Source organism: Euprymna scolopes, chromosome 33 (genome assembly GCF_053919585.1).
Source record: "Euprymna scolopes isolate OS-2025 chromosome 33, ASM5391958v1, whole genome shotgun sequence".
In the NCBI taxonomy this organism is placed as follows: Eukaryota; Metazoa; Mollusca; class Cephalopoda; order Sepiida; family Sepiolidae; genus Euprymna; species Euprymna scolopes.
The window spans coordinates 44,330,600-44,346,199 of record NC_136514.1 but is presented as its reverse complement, the minus strand read 5'-3'; the positions used below and the strand labels follow the sequence as shown (position 1 = coordinate 44,346,199).

The window sequence follows — 15,600 nt, the reverse complement described above, 5'->3', positions numbered from 1 at the left end:
TATGTTATTATTTAAATTAGTTTTATTATATTATATTATTATTTAAATTAGTTTTATTATATTATGTTATTATTTAAATTACTTTTATTTTATTATGTTATTATTTAAATTAGTTTTATTTTATTATGTTATTATTTAAATTAGTTTTATTGTATTATGTTATTATTTAAATTAGTTTTATTATATTATGTTATTATTTAAATTAGTTTTATTATATTATGTTATTATTTAAATTAGTTTAATTTTATTATGTTATTATTTAAAATAGTTTTATTGTATTATGTTATTATTTAAATTAGTTTTATTGTATTATGTTATTATTTAAATTAGTTTTATTTTATTATTTTATTATTTAAATTAGTTTTATTACATTATGTTATTTTTTAAATTAATTGTATTGTATTATGTTATTATTTAAATTAGTTTTATTTTGTAATGTTATTATTTAAATTAGTTTTATTTTATTATGTTATTATTTAAATTAGTTTTATTTGATTATGTTATTATTTAAATTAGTTTTATTATATTATGTTATTATTTTAATTAGTTTTATTGTATTATGTTATTATTTAAATTAGTTTTATTATATTATGTTATTATTTAAATTAGTTTTATTATATTATGTTATTATTTAAATTAGTTTTATTTTATTATGTTATTATTTAAAATAGTTTTATTGTATTATGTTATTATTTAAATTAGTTTTATTGTATTATGTTATTATTTAAATTAGTTATATTTTATTATGTTATTATTTAAATTAGTTTTATTATATTATGTTATTATTTAAATTAGTTTTATTGTATTATGGTATTGTTTAAATTACTTTTATTATATTATGTTATTATTTAAAGTAGTTTTTTTATTATTTTATTATTTAAAATAGTTGTATTATATTATGTTATTATTTAAATTAGTTTTATTGTATTATGTTATTATTTAAATTAGTTTTATTATATTATGTTATTATTTAAATTAGTTTTATTATATTATGTTATTATTTAAAATAGTTTAATTATATTATGTTATTATTTAAAATAGTTTTATTGTATTATGTTATTATTTAAATTAGTTTTATTGTATTATGTTATTATTTAAATTAGTTTTATTCTATTATGTTATTATTTAAATTAGTTTTATTATATTATGTTATTATTTAAATTAGTTTTATTGTATTATGGTATTGTTTAAATTACTTTTATTGTATTATGTTATTTTTTAAAGTAGTTTTTTTTATTATTTTATTATTTAAAATAGTTTTATTATATTATGTTATTATTTAAATTAGTTTTATTGTATTATGTTATTATTTAAATTAGTTTTATTATATTATGTTATTATTTAAATTAGTTTTATTATATTATGTTATTATTTAAATTAGTTTTATTTTATTATGTTATTATTTAAAATAGTTTTATTGTATTATGCTATTATTTAAATTAGTATTATTGTATTATGTTATTATTTAAATTAGTTTTATTGTATTATGTTATTATTTAAATTAGTTTTATTATATGATGTTATTATTTAAATTAGTTTGATTGTATTATGGTATTGTTTAAATTACTTTTATTGTATTATGTTATTATTTAAATTAGTTTTATTGTATTATGTTATTATTTAAAATAGTTTTATTATATTATGTTATTATTTCAATTAGTTTTATTATATTATGTTATTATTTAAATTACTTATATTATGTTTTATTTAAATTAGGTTTATTATATTATGTTATTATTTAAATTACTTTGATTATTTTATTATTTAAATTAATTGTATTGTACTATGTTATTATTTAAATGAGTTTTATTGTATTATGTTATTATTTGTATTAGTTTTATTATATTATGTTTTAATTTTAATTTGTTTTTATATTATGTTAATATTTAAATTACTTTTATTATGTTATTATTTAAATTGGTTTTATTGTATTATATTATTATTTGAATTACTTTTATTATATTATTTATTATTTACATTTGTTTTATATTATGTAATTTTTTAAAATAGTTTTATTGTATTATGTTTTTTAAATTAGTTTTATTGTATTATTTTATTATTTAAATTAGTTTCATCGTATTATGTTATTATTTAAATTACTTTTATTTAATTATTTTATTATTTAAATTAGTTTAGTTTTATTTCGTTCTTATTAAAAATAAGTTTTATTATATTATGTTATTATTAAAATTAGTTTTATTGTATTATGTTATTATTTAAATTAGTTTTATTATTTTATGCTAGTATTTAAAATTGTTTCATTGTATTATGTTAATGTTTCAATTAGTTTCATAATATTGTTATTATTTAAAATAGTGTTATTATATTATGTTATTATTTAAATTACTTTTGTTGTATTATATTTTTTATTTAGAATAGTTTTATTCTATTATGTAATTTTTAAAATACTTTTATTATATTATTTTATTATTTAAAATAGTGTTATTATATTATGGTATTATTTAAATTAGATTAATTATATTATGGTATTATTTAAATTAGATTTATTATATTATGTTATAATTTAAATGAGTTTCATTGTTTTATTTTATTATTTTAATTGGTTTTATTATATTATGTTATTATTTAAATTAGATTTATTATATTATGTTATTATTATAAATTAGTTTTATTACATTATATTATTATTTTAATTTCTTTTATTATATTATAATATTATGTAATTAGTTTTATTATATTATGTCATTATTTAAATTAGTTTTATTTTATTATGTTATTATTTAAATTAGTTTTATTATATTATGTTATTATTTAAATTAGTTTTATTATATTATGTCATTATTTAAATTAGTTTTATTTTATTATGTTATTATTTAAATTAGTTTTATTTTATTATGTTATTATTTAAATTATTGTTATTTTATTATGTTATTATGTAAATTAGTTTTATTATATTATGTTATTATTTAAATTAGTTTTATTATATTATGTTATTATTTAAATTAGTTTTATTATATTATGTTATTATTTAAATTACTTTTATTATATTATGTTATTATTTAAATTAGTTTTTTTTTATTATGTTATTGTTTAAATTACTTTTATTTTATTATGTTATTATTTCAATTACTTTTATTATATTATGTTATTATTTAAATTAGTTTTATTGTATTATGTTATTTTTTAAATTAGTTTTATTTTAATATATTTATTATTTAAATTACTTTTATTATATTATTTCATTGTTTAAATTAGTTTTATTGTATTATGTTATTATTTAAATTATTTTCATTGTATTATGTTATTTGTTAAATAATGTCCATTGTATTATGTTATTATTTAAAATAGTTTTATTCTATTATGTTATTATTTAAATTAGTTTATGATTTATTACGTCATCATAATTTTTTTGTTGGTTTTATTATAGTAGGTCATTATTTTAACTATTCTCTTGTCTTATGTGTTAGTTAATTTAGTTTTCATTTGTTACCATATTATTTTATTATAATTTATCGTATTGTGTTGTCATTTTAATTAATTGTAATATATTGTACAATTCTTTTTAAAAGTGTTAGTATATAAAGTATATATTTATAAGTTTTATTACATAATGTTATTATTTTAATTAGTTTTAATATATTGCATTATTCTTCTCGGGTTTAATCTCTTATGCTACTATTTTCGATAGTTTTATTATATTATGCTATTATTTTCGATAGTTTTATTATATTATGCTATTATTGATTGTTTTATTTATGCTATTATTTTCGATAGTTTTATTATATTATGCTATTATTGATTGTTTTATTATATTATAGGGTTTAATCTATTATGCTATTATTTTCGATAGTTTTATTATATTATGCTATTATTTTCGATAGTTTTATTATATTATGCTATTATTGATTGTTTTATTTATGCTATTATTTTCGATAGTTTTATTATATTATGCTATTATTTTCGATAGTTTTATTATATTATGCTATTATTTTCGATAGTTTTATTATATTATGCTATTATTTTCGATAATTTTATTATATTATGCTATTATTGATTGTTTTATTTATGCTATTATTTTCGATAGTTTTATTATATTATGCTATTATTTTCGATAGTTTTATTATATTATGCTATTATTTTCGATAGTTTTATTATATTATGCTACTATTTTCGATAGTTTTATTATATTATGCTATTATTTTCGATAGTTTTATTATATTATGCTATTATTGATTGTTTTATTATATTATAGGGTTTAATCTATTATGCTATTATTTTCGATAGTTTTATTATATTATGCTATTATTTTCGATAGTTTTATTATATTATGCTATTATTTTCGATTGTTTTATTATATTATGCTATTATTTTCGATTGTTTTATTATATTATGCTATTATTGATTGTTTTATTATAGTATGCTATTATTGATTGTTTTATTATATTATGCTATTGTTTTAATTAGTTTTATTACTACTACATTATGTTTTAATTAATTCAATTATAGTATCACTAGCAGTTCCGCCTGGCTTTGTTCAGACTCTATGTACCTAATTACAATGTCTCCCCATGGAACAGAGTTAGACACCAGAGTCATTTTTAATGTGGAGAAAAGGAGCAAAAATAAAAATGATCTCAGTCGTAAAGGATTTCTCCTCCACTGACAGAGGACAAAAAATTGAAGTACAGCATCTTAAGAACAGATACTATGTACTGTGTATAGCTGTATATATATATATATATATATATATATATATATATATATATAACTACTTAATTTACTCACATAAAATTAATGTACAAAAGTATAGATTTATGCATAAACTTTAAGTATTTACTTCAAAAGTGCTTAATACGTAGGTAGAGCTAGTTAGTAATTTATAAAATATATATGGCGATTAAGTTACACTTAATATTCGGTGTTTCATCCACTCTAGGACTCCTCAGGCTTATGCGCGAATTCTGTGGTTGTTTATCGTTTTTATAGTTTTTATATGCTTCTCTCCTATTAAGATTTTATAAAAACCATAAACAACCACATAATTCGCGCATAAGCCTGAGGAGTCCTAGAGTGGATGAAACGCCGAATATTCAGTGTAGCTTAATCGACATATATATTTAATAAATTATTTATATATATATTTAAAATTTGACACATGAAAAGGTAACCTACATCTAAAATTTCAAGTGTTTAGACCGAAAATTGGCGGAGGAATTTGGTAGAGTCGACAAAGATCAACTCTTTCAACTTTGACCCCTTGGCAGCCAAATTTTCGGCCATCAAACGATTTAAAGGCTTGCCGTATATCTGAATACACTTTATGTAAAATTTCAAATATATTATTATTATATATAGGCGTATACATGAACTAGACACATAAGTAAATGACAATTACATCAATATACTTCAAACGAAGCATTTTCAACCTATTATATCCGTAGTTAATGCAAACTCCATTTTTCACTTAGATTTTACCTATAAGCAAGCATACTTACCTGAGGTCAAATTGTTTTCGCAGTCTATGGTTATGGAGATCCTCACATTCAAACATTAGATGGAACAGCTTATACTTTTAACGGACTTGGCGAATTTGAATATTTAAACGTCTACGACGCAAAGGATAATTCGAAGGTGCTTATGAAAATCCAATGCCGAACGCAACAAGTCGGTACCCAGGGAAATATTGCGACTGCCTTTAGCGCTTTTGCGATCCAGTCTCAAGGTGTGGCCGTCCAAATCAGCAAACGAGATTCCACAAACAGTAAGTTTTTTGTTTTTATTTTTGTTATTTGTTTTTTTTTTATTATTATTATTATTATTATTATTATTATTATTATTATTATTATTATTATTATCACTTTCATCATATCATGCCAATCATATGATTCTATTGTTGGCATTGGTTTCCCCGATGCTTTTCTAGTCAGATTTTTTTTTTCTAAAAACGACATAGGGTACTTACGGAAGGATCACATTAAGTCTACCAACATTCTAAGTGAACGTAATTTTTATAGTACGAACTGGAGTCGAGCATGCAACACTGAGGATATCAGTCTGTGTCTTTAACCACCTAACTGCAATCGTCTCCAGTTTCTTCTTGTAATTTTACGTTACACCGGTCTAACCTTGCCCGATGTAACGTAAAATATTCCCCTGTAAAAATTATTTTTATCTATAAGATAGGAAATGCTATGTTCAAGATCGCCAAGCCTAAATATCAGCTGGCGTGATATTGTAAACAATCACAGACGGAATTTGATGAACGACATTATCATTATTGTTTTTGTTGTTTTTTAGTTTTGTTTTTTGTGTGTGTTTTTTTTAGTTTTCCCAATTAGTCCACCGGGCAATTTATTCCTCGTAATATATAATGTTTAATAGAGGATCGATTCTATAATAATAAATACGCAATCTGCATAAGTTGAAATATCGTATTGTACGACCGGGCAACGCTGGGCATCCAGCTAGTATAGTATATATTTAAAAAAATTCTTCATGATGTTCTAACCTATCTGTGGCTTTAGCTTAAGTCGTAGTCGCTCGCATTTAAGTCTAGTGGTAAAAACATTTGTTAAATACATTTAAAAGTTAAAATGGCACGGAAATTTAGAGGGTTTTTTTAATTGCATTTTCACCCCAAATAAGGCACGGTCTCACTTTAGCGTAGGAGGCTACTATTTCGGAAATAATAAAGATTGCGTAATCTGCAACCACACCTCTCCTGAATCGGCACTGTTTGAGTCTAGTTGCAAGGAGAAGACCAGGACGACTGGAAACAATGCCGAGGTAAGCAGAGAGCACATAGAGCACCTGAAAGTCCCAAATGGTCACCCAGTTAGTACTGACCAGGTTCAACGTTGCTTAACTTCGGTGATCCAGCTGGAACCGGTGTGTCAACATGATTATGTCGTATAGACAAGTAGATTAATATTTAAATTATTCGCGTCGTTCTCTTTGGTCATGAGCTGAGCATCCGGTCAGTAAGAACTGTATAATAAAGACATTGTAAACACCAGGCCCTGATTAGTATCATTCGTAGCTCCATTTGGTATACTACACGACCCCCAGTGTTTACGGATGTGTTCCCCCAAAAAACATCACTAGTTAACATTTTATCGTTTCGTTTTTAATCGTTCTTATTTCGAGTTTTTTTGGGGTTTTTTTTTTTTTTTCAATTATTGGAGTCGTCTTAGAAATCACTTTGATTGTTATTTCATTTGCAGTATCAAATTCTTTCATTTTTTACCATATATGTATTTCTTTTTTTTTTTTCTTTTTTTTACAGAATTAAAGATCTTTGGTAATCAGAAAGAACTAACATCATTTTACTCGGATTTGAAATATACTTGGTCGAATGGTCCATTTTATGTTAGTATGAAAAATGAAAATTACTACATTGTTCGTCATAGTTCACGTAAGTCTCACAGTTTTATTTGCGTTTCGCTTATACCTTGTGCCACACCGGCAGAAAACTAAACTGTTAAGAACCATACATAAATATTAAAGTTCAGAAATCATGTGCATAACCTTGCTTATTTACTTTTTTTTATTTATTTTACTTCAGTAAGTTTTAAGAGATCAAGGGGCTCCCTCTTGGAGCTAACACTTGATCCTGTTATGATTTAAATTTATATCCGAGGGCTCTTTTAAGAACAGATGCTGTTCCCTTAGTGGCTGCTATTTGTATTTCATTATAGGACTTGCTTCTAAGTATGTCTGAAGATTCTTTTTTATTATTAAGCCAGTTGCTCCTATCACAGCCGGTATAATGTTTATTTCTTTTAGAGACCATGTGGTTTTTAGATAATATTTTAGGTCCTGGTATTTTGTTATCTTTTCTCGTTCAGCTTTATTAAGGTCAAAATCATTTGGGAGACTGACATCAATTATGAGCGCAGTTCTTTCCGGTGTGTTTCATATTACAATATCTGGCTTGATGGGCTTGTCTTTTATGTATCTGCCCGCATCTATGTCTTTATCATAAAACACGGTAACATTTCCATTTGATGTGATCGGTGGTGATTCATGCGCACTACAGAGTGGAACGATAAAATTGTCGCTCTACAGTATACGACATGATTCCATTTCCGTTTGATGAAAACTGGGTTTCTTTTTTGCTGCAGACAATCTACTACTTGGCCACTTATATACAAATCCCAAGAGCGATAAAAGCCTTCTGTCATATTTGAAAGTGACACTATGTTCAGCAAGCAGACTTAAAGAGACGCCGCTGTACAAATCATGCTCTCTACCGATTCAAGTTATCACAACAGGACCATTTCAAGCATCCTCAAAAGTTCTGGCTAAGGTTATGATCTATGGTGTGGTTTCAAGTGAGGGCCACATCATGACACTTCACATCTTCGACATCGGCTAGAAAGTCAACACCAAAGTGTTCGTGGATGTGCTGAAGAGTGTAGTGATCCCCTGGTGCAACCAGATGATCGCTGGCAGACCCTCAGTGTGACAACAAGACTCGGTCCCGGCCCACAAATCCAAAGAGACCCAAGCTTGACTTCAGAAGGAATGCAACAATTTGGTACCTTTCTCTTACTGGCTTTCCTCCTTCCCCGCTTGACTACTTTGTATGGTCATACATCGAGAACATCACCAACATGACCTCTCACCACACCAAAGTCAGCCTAATCGCTGCTATCCGCCGAGTATTTGCCGCTCTCGCCGAAGCTTGTGAAAAATGTATGCTCCGAATTCCGGACAAGTATCAAGTAGCTACATTGAATTGCCAGCTCTACTATATAATCAAGTTACGTGCATTTATTTTTTCCATAAATCTTTTAAAATAAAGCTGTAATGGTGTCTCCTTTAAATTTATCGTTGTACCCTTTACTGAGTTATCTTTAAAACCCCGTTGCCTATCACCACGAAATAAAAGCTCATTTTTTTGTTGTTGTTTTTTGTTTTGTTTTTTTCAAAGTGACTAAATCGAGACAAAGCTGGTGGGAGACGGAAGAGGTTTATTCGACTTGATCTTCGGTTCAAATCACTGCGTAGTTGGGTTGTCCACAGAGGAAGATCGATAATCATTGTTTAATCATATTTCGTCTGCCTATTTCATTTGAAACATTCATGTGTTCCCTGCTCCTAAAAAGACTATATTCTCTTTTACACTCTCTTTTTATGCCATGTGACGTCATGTCTATTCCTAATGATTCGAACAGTATAGCAATCCTTACCTCGATTTTAGGCAGTTAACCTCGGTATTCGTGCTATTCTTAAGTAACTATTTTATATAGCTACTAGGATGACCACCCGACGTCAACCGTGTCCATAACAAGAAAAAATAGAAAAGTTTACGTCTGAAAAGTTTATCTCTCTACTTCTCTTAAATCGTAACTCTATCTTCTTCTCTACTCCCTTAATCGTTTTTCATATATATCTCTCTCTTACACCTCTTTCATGTTTTTCATTTCTGCACAGGCGCTTACTTCCTTTTGTAAATTAAGATCTTCCTTTAAATAATAGAGAACACTGAAATTGCTAGTATCCCATGACAAAATCTGCCTCAGTTGACCACCAAAAACAATAGCGAAGACAAAACACTTATATTATCCTCTAAGACCTATGGGAACCCAAGCGGTCACAATTTATTTAATCCGTTTACAAAACAAAGTAAATAATATGGAGAAAAAATTATAGTCCCCTGAATTAAGATAAGCGCTTTGCGTCCAATTCATGACTGAATAGGGTTTTAAAAAATGTCTGCTTTACCTGCTAATCGTCCGGGCTAACACGCTGCACTTTTTTTCTACAGTTTAGATAGCATTCATCTAAGGTAAAGCTGATCAAGAAGAGACCAGTTATATGCTTTCTTTAGTATTTTTTTTTTAATTTTAGCTGAATACATAAATACATATACTCATAGGTAACTACGCTTTATATAATCCAGGGTGAAACGACACATTTCTCACTGTAAAGACAACTACACGACAGCTTTATATATATTTAATTAATTGGAATGCTTATTTAGACTATTTATTCATTTATTTATTGCAGACTATTATCCTAATCTTTTAGTTGTTGTTTAACCACCTGACGAAGGCCAGAGAAATATAGTTGGCCGAAACGTCGTGAAAAAAATATCTAAAACATAAGGATAATAGTCCGCAATAAATAAATGAACTGCATCTTTATTTTAAAATCCATTCAGGTAGCTTGATTATGTAATAGAGCTGACATTTATGCAACGTTAAGCAATTGGCCAACTAGTAGATGGTCTGCAACAACAACAAAAAAGAATACCAGGTTTTTAAACGGAAATGGAATCATGTCGTTTTTTCTGGGGTGATAATTTTATCGTTCCAGCCTGTTTATCTGCTAATCGATCTACTTGCCTTAAATTTACATTTGTACCAATGTTTGGCAGTTTAAACATAGAACACCTCCATAGTGAGATACTTATAATTTTCTATCTGACTAGAACAGCAGAAGCACCAGAAGACAGAGAGGTTCCGAGTTTGGCAAGATAAACCCGAAGGAATGGCCGGAAGTGAAATCGACCGAAACATTGTAAAAATTAACACACAGGATGAAAACAGTAGATGCGCATGCACGACAAGCGAAATATAGCATTGTCTTTTCAGCTAGTAAATGTTTCTTTTTACGTATCTGTGTCCATTGAATTGTTACGAGAAAAGGGGGCCTTTTCTTGTAAGTAAGAAAAACATTAGATGAGTAAAAATGAGATTAGATAGACCGAGATTCGAACCTTGTAAGCAAGGTTCAGAAATAGGGTCAGAAATGGAATTAGAATTTCGATTGTTCAGTTTTCACATAAAATAGTTTAGATATGTTGATTGTTCAATTCTTTTATGAAAACGGAATTAAACTAAAGTCAGTTAGAACGAACAATAGAAAATTAAAAACATTTTGAAAAAATGTTAGGTCAAAAAATAGATTAGTAAGAATTCTTGTCTGCAGACATGTGCGAAGCACGCATGTTCAGGCCACGTGGGTCGTGCACGTTTTTGGACATTCGTATGACGTCATGGCAGAAATGAATTCTCAATATAGGAGCTAGAGTCGAAGATGAGTTAGACTGACGGGAAACAGAGTTGGAGACGAAGATAGGAGACAGAGCTGACAGAGAGTCCCTTTGGAAGCGAGGGAGGAAATTTTAATCATGTAGTCGACTTTGAATTCCTGGATGTCAACATCATTGCGACCGGTCGAATGTAATAAAAGAATACATCATATTTTGTACCTGCGTCTTGTGTCATCTTTCTATCTAATTGAAGATAATGTGTAATAATCTTTATATGAACATTGCCTCCCTCATATATATATAACTCATCTAAGAAATGTGTCCCCCTCTCCATCTAAGTAAGGGCTGTCTCCTCCTGTTTCATAAGAACTGGTGACCCTCCTCTCTAAATATATATTATAAGAACTACAGACAGTAGAATGTGTAAATGTCGTTCTCCTTCTCTCTTCTGTCTTCCCCTCAGCAATATGAATGTCCTCTATGCAACAGAATAATCTGAGACGTATGGAAGTGCCCCAATTGCGTAGAACTAAGAACTCTTTCTTCAACTAAATTCTTACATTTCTTTTCAGTTACTTAATCAACTTACGAAAACATAACTACCTCTGATCATATAATAATAATAATTATTAACTATGTTCCGTTTGAATTTTTTTTTCAGAAACATCGATAGAGATCAGTATTCAGAATGATATATTGCAATTAAGCATAAATTTGGGCTACGCACGTGCCGACGTGAAAACCAATGGATTACTCGGAACGTACAATAATGACAAAACAGACGACTTAAAAACACCAAACGGCGTGGTAATCCCGAGCAACACAACGGAGAAATACATCTACTACAATTTTGGCATGCTTTGTAAGTACCTTCATCTAATAATTTATAAATACTTTTTTTCTTTTTCTTGTATTTCTTTGTTTCCCCACCAAAGCAAATTAGGCACAAGGCCGTTTTTAATGTGGGGTAAAAACCAGCTCCCCTAAAAGTAGGCAAAAAGGGGGCACTCTGGTTACCAAAAATAATAATTGTCCCAGTATAGAGGGTTTCCCCTCCATTGACTGGTACAAATTATCTTAAGTGCAGCATCTGCAGAACAGATACTACACTTTGATTCCGGCCCGAAGGCCAAGAACAACAGAAAAAAGACAAGCCTCTTTTCTTTTAATTCTTAATTTATAAATACTTTTTTCTTTTTCTTTCTTGGTTATGTCAATCCGTACGGACTAATCACGTTGACACATCGGTTCCCGCTGGATCACCGAAGTTAAGCAACGTTGAACCTAGTCAGTACTAAATGGGTGACCATTTGGGACTTCTAGGTGCTGTACGCGCTCTCTACTTATCTCGGCATTGTGTCCAGTCGTCCTGGATTTCTCCTTGCTACTGGATTTAAACAGCACCGATTCAGGAGAGGTGTGGTTGGAGATTGTGCAACCTTTGCTTCACAATTACACGCGCAGCTGCCCCTCCCAGTGGTATCCTTTGTCTTTGGAGACTGAAGGGATGCATCGAATCCCGAAGACCACTATAAGATAAACGTTGGTAATGGAGAGGATTGAAAACGAAAGCTTAAATAGTTATAATTTGACCAATTTGTAATGTTCTCCGCGGACTAACCAGGCTGTGTGCAGTTTCAGTCGCAAATGAGACCAAGACGAAGAATAGGAAATAATTTCGACTCGATATTTTTCTGTAGCAACAACATTTTTCTTCGTTGTTGCAACCGTGACGTCACTCTCGTATCTCATGGGATCTATAACGTTATCTCGTCTCTTCGTAATCGTTATCTTTTTCTCCCAATGAGTGTCACCACCTCGCATGCATCTATATCCCCGCATCCTCGCATCCGCAGATCCGCGCTATGTTACAGTTTATTTTTTAAACGATTTTTAGCGGGAAAAAAAGTAAAAAGCTTGAGTAATTTTTAATGTCTCTATTTGCCGTGCCTTAATCTGACATGTCTTAATTTGTCGTGCCTAAATTCTCTGTTATTGAATTGAGAATCAGCAAGAGAATTTGCCGTACTTTAATGCGTCGGATGTGAATACTAAAGTTGTCTTATTTCGTATCTTTTTTTTTTCTAGGGAAAGTCAACGATTCCATTTTCCATTATGAGAATTCCGAGACAATTGCGACTTACCAATTCCCGTCGTTTGAGCCGAGCTTCTTGGTAATCAACAAAACATCTGCTGAGTACAAGGACGCGCTTAAGTTCTGTGACAGTAAGGACCAAAGCTGTATCTACGATTATCTTGTGACACGTAACGAAGCTATCGCTGCAAATACGAAATTAGTCGAGGCAAGAATCGCATACGAAAAAATACTTGCAAGTAAGTATGAGGTCTTTATATATATATATATATATATATATATATATATATATATATATATATATATATATATATATATATATTTAAAAGGTTACCACAGTAGACAATATTAAATAATTGTGAAAAAAAAATCCTAATTGCAAAAGAAAACATGTTGATCCAACTAGGCTTAATTAAGTTGAAATTAAGCTCCTTAAAGGTAATTAATCAGTTTGGTTTTGCTATTTTGTTTTATGGTTAGTTATGCTTATAGTTCTATCTTAAAATATTTATGCGCTGAGGGTGCTTGCAATGGTTCTGTTTTCATAACTTGGATCAGTAAAGAGCATGAGCTGTAGAGCGGCGCATCTCTGATCTCGCTCGTTGAATATTTTTTCCTTTCGTACATGATAGAAGGCTTCTATCGATCTTGGAATTTGTAAACAACTGGCCAACTAGTAGATGATCCGCAACACAGAAAAAATACTGGTTTTTCATCAAACGGAAATGGAATCCTGTCGTCTTTTCTGGGGCGATAATTGATCTACTAATCGATTTACTAGCCTAAAATCTTAAATTTGTAAAATTATTTAATAGTTGAAACATAGTACACCTCCGTTGTGAGAGACTTAATACTTTCTCTCTGACTAGAACATCAGAAGTACAAGAATCTGTATTGGTAATAGCAATTCGGAAAAACAAACACTATTATAATTCTCACCATTACTATAATTCTCACCATTACTATAATTTTCGCCATCTGGCGAGATGTTATCAGTGTTGATCAGACAAGTTTTATTGTTTTATTTTACGGCGTATCAATATTTTCGAAGTATTCCATGCCGAGTTCGATACTTTCGAAAAAGAAGTTTAATGTTTCAAAGTCTTTATATCTTCAAATATACATTCATAGTGTTTGGTTTGGTTGTTGTGTAATGGAAAATTGTTACATTTGCATTTTATTTTACAGGAGATAATAAGGATTTGCAAAAGAAAACGAAAGCAAACTAGTACATTTTGGGTCAACAAGGCCGATAGCCATTATTCGCGTGCTCTCGTGTAATAAATGAATGCGTGAATGTAAGATTGACATGACATACTTAAAAATAAACTAAAATGACCGAAAAATGGGCAGAAATGACTTAAATAAATAAAAAGTAAATGCCTTAGAATGACTTTAATGAACTTAAGGATTAATTGAATGACCTTAAGAATGACTTGAATGCTTAAAAAATAACTGGAATCCTTCAAAAACAACTTGAATGATCTGGGAATGACTTGAATGGCTTTGGGACTGACTGGTTGTAAAGTGGGTGATCATTTTATATTAAATTAATACAGAAAAGTGATCCCCCACTTTATATCACAATAAGTACAGCATGTAGTAAGAACAGATACTACACTTTGATCTTGTTTATATATTTTATTGAGAAAGAAAAAATTGAACATAAAAAACGTACAAAAAATTCAATTCAACAAAATTAGGCACAAGGCCCTACAAGAAATTGGGAGGGGTAGGGTACAGGGTCTTTTTGACTATGTAACAGATGAGACTTTGAAGTCTTACTCTTGACTGGCAACATTTACCAAAATACCTCAATCACTCTGTGGATCCTAATCTAACTAATAACCCCAGCGTTCAATGTAAAATTTAACTATGTACAATTTGTATATTCATTTCTGTATGTTGTGTGTGCATTTTTTTTTTTTTTTTTTTTTTGTGTGTGTGTATGTGTGAGAAAATAAAGTTCGATTTCATTAGAAAGAGTTCTTGAATTAATTGGCATAAAATGTTCGTGGAGTGGGAAAAAACTAATGAAAATGTTCATTTCAAAAATAAGGAAAATCTACTAATGTGTTGTTAGTAAGACCCCCCCCCCTGTACTATTCTATGTGGCTAGATCCCCCACTGTTTTCCGGGGAACCGAAAACAAGCAGAGCATCCCTAATGGGGTTTGGGGAAGTCGCCTTAATGGAGGTGGGAGAAAATAAAGCAACGGATGGAGGGGGTAGGAAGGTGACCTCTGAGTAGGGGGATGATCGGGGGCATCAGAAAATAAAGATGAGGAGCAGGGGGGTTGGGCAGACTCAGAGGTTCTCTAATACCAAAAAATAAAATCAGGAACAGGATCTCATTTGTACCACCAGTCAAGAGTTACTTTACTGAACTTATAATGCTAACCTAGGCGGGATGGGTTCCGTAGGACCCAGCACCGCCCATGCCATGCCTAAGGAGGGAACACGTATTGAAACTTGGCTCCTCGACGGATGCACAAACTAGTGCTGTGCACCCACCTCTTGTCAAATTCCACTCTAGGCAACCT

General features: G+C 28.8%; 1 protein-coding gene across 2 annotated transcripts in view; it reads left to right on the top strand.

Annotated features, from left to right (window-relative positions):
* The window catches only part of LOC145258205 (mucin-like protein), a 176,562-nt gene that overhangs the window by 87,942 nt on the left and 73,020 nt on the right, over positions 1–15,600 (top strand). For both annotated transcript variants that reach the window (XM_080116138.1, XM_080116139.1), the window contains exons 10-13: positions 5,480–5,722; positions 7,247–7,375; positions 11,625–11,825; positions 13,052–13,297. In XM_080116138.1, the coding sequence (XP_079972264.1) occupies positions 5,480–5,722; positions 7,247–7,375; positions 11,625–11,825; positions 13,052–13,297 (819 nt within the window). The remainder of the gene's footprint in view (positions 1–5,479; positions 5,723–7,246; positions 7,376–11,624; positions 11,826–13,051; positions 13,298–15,600) is intronic.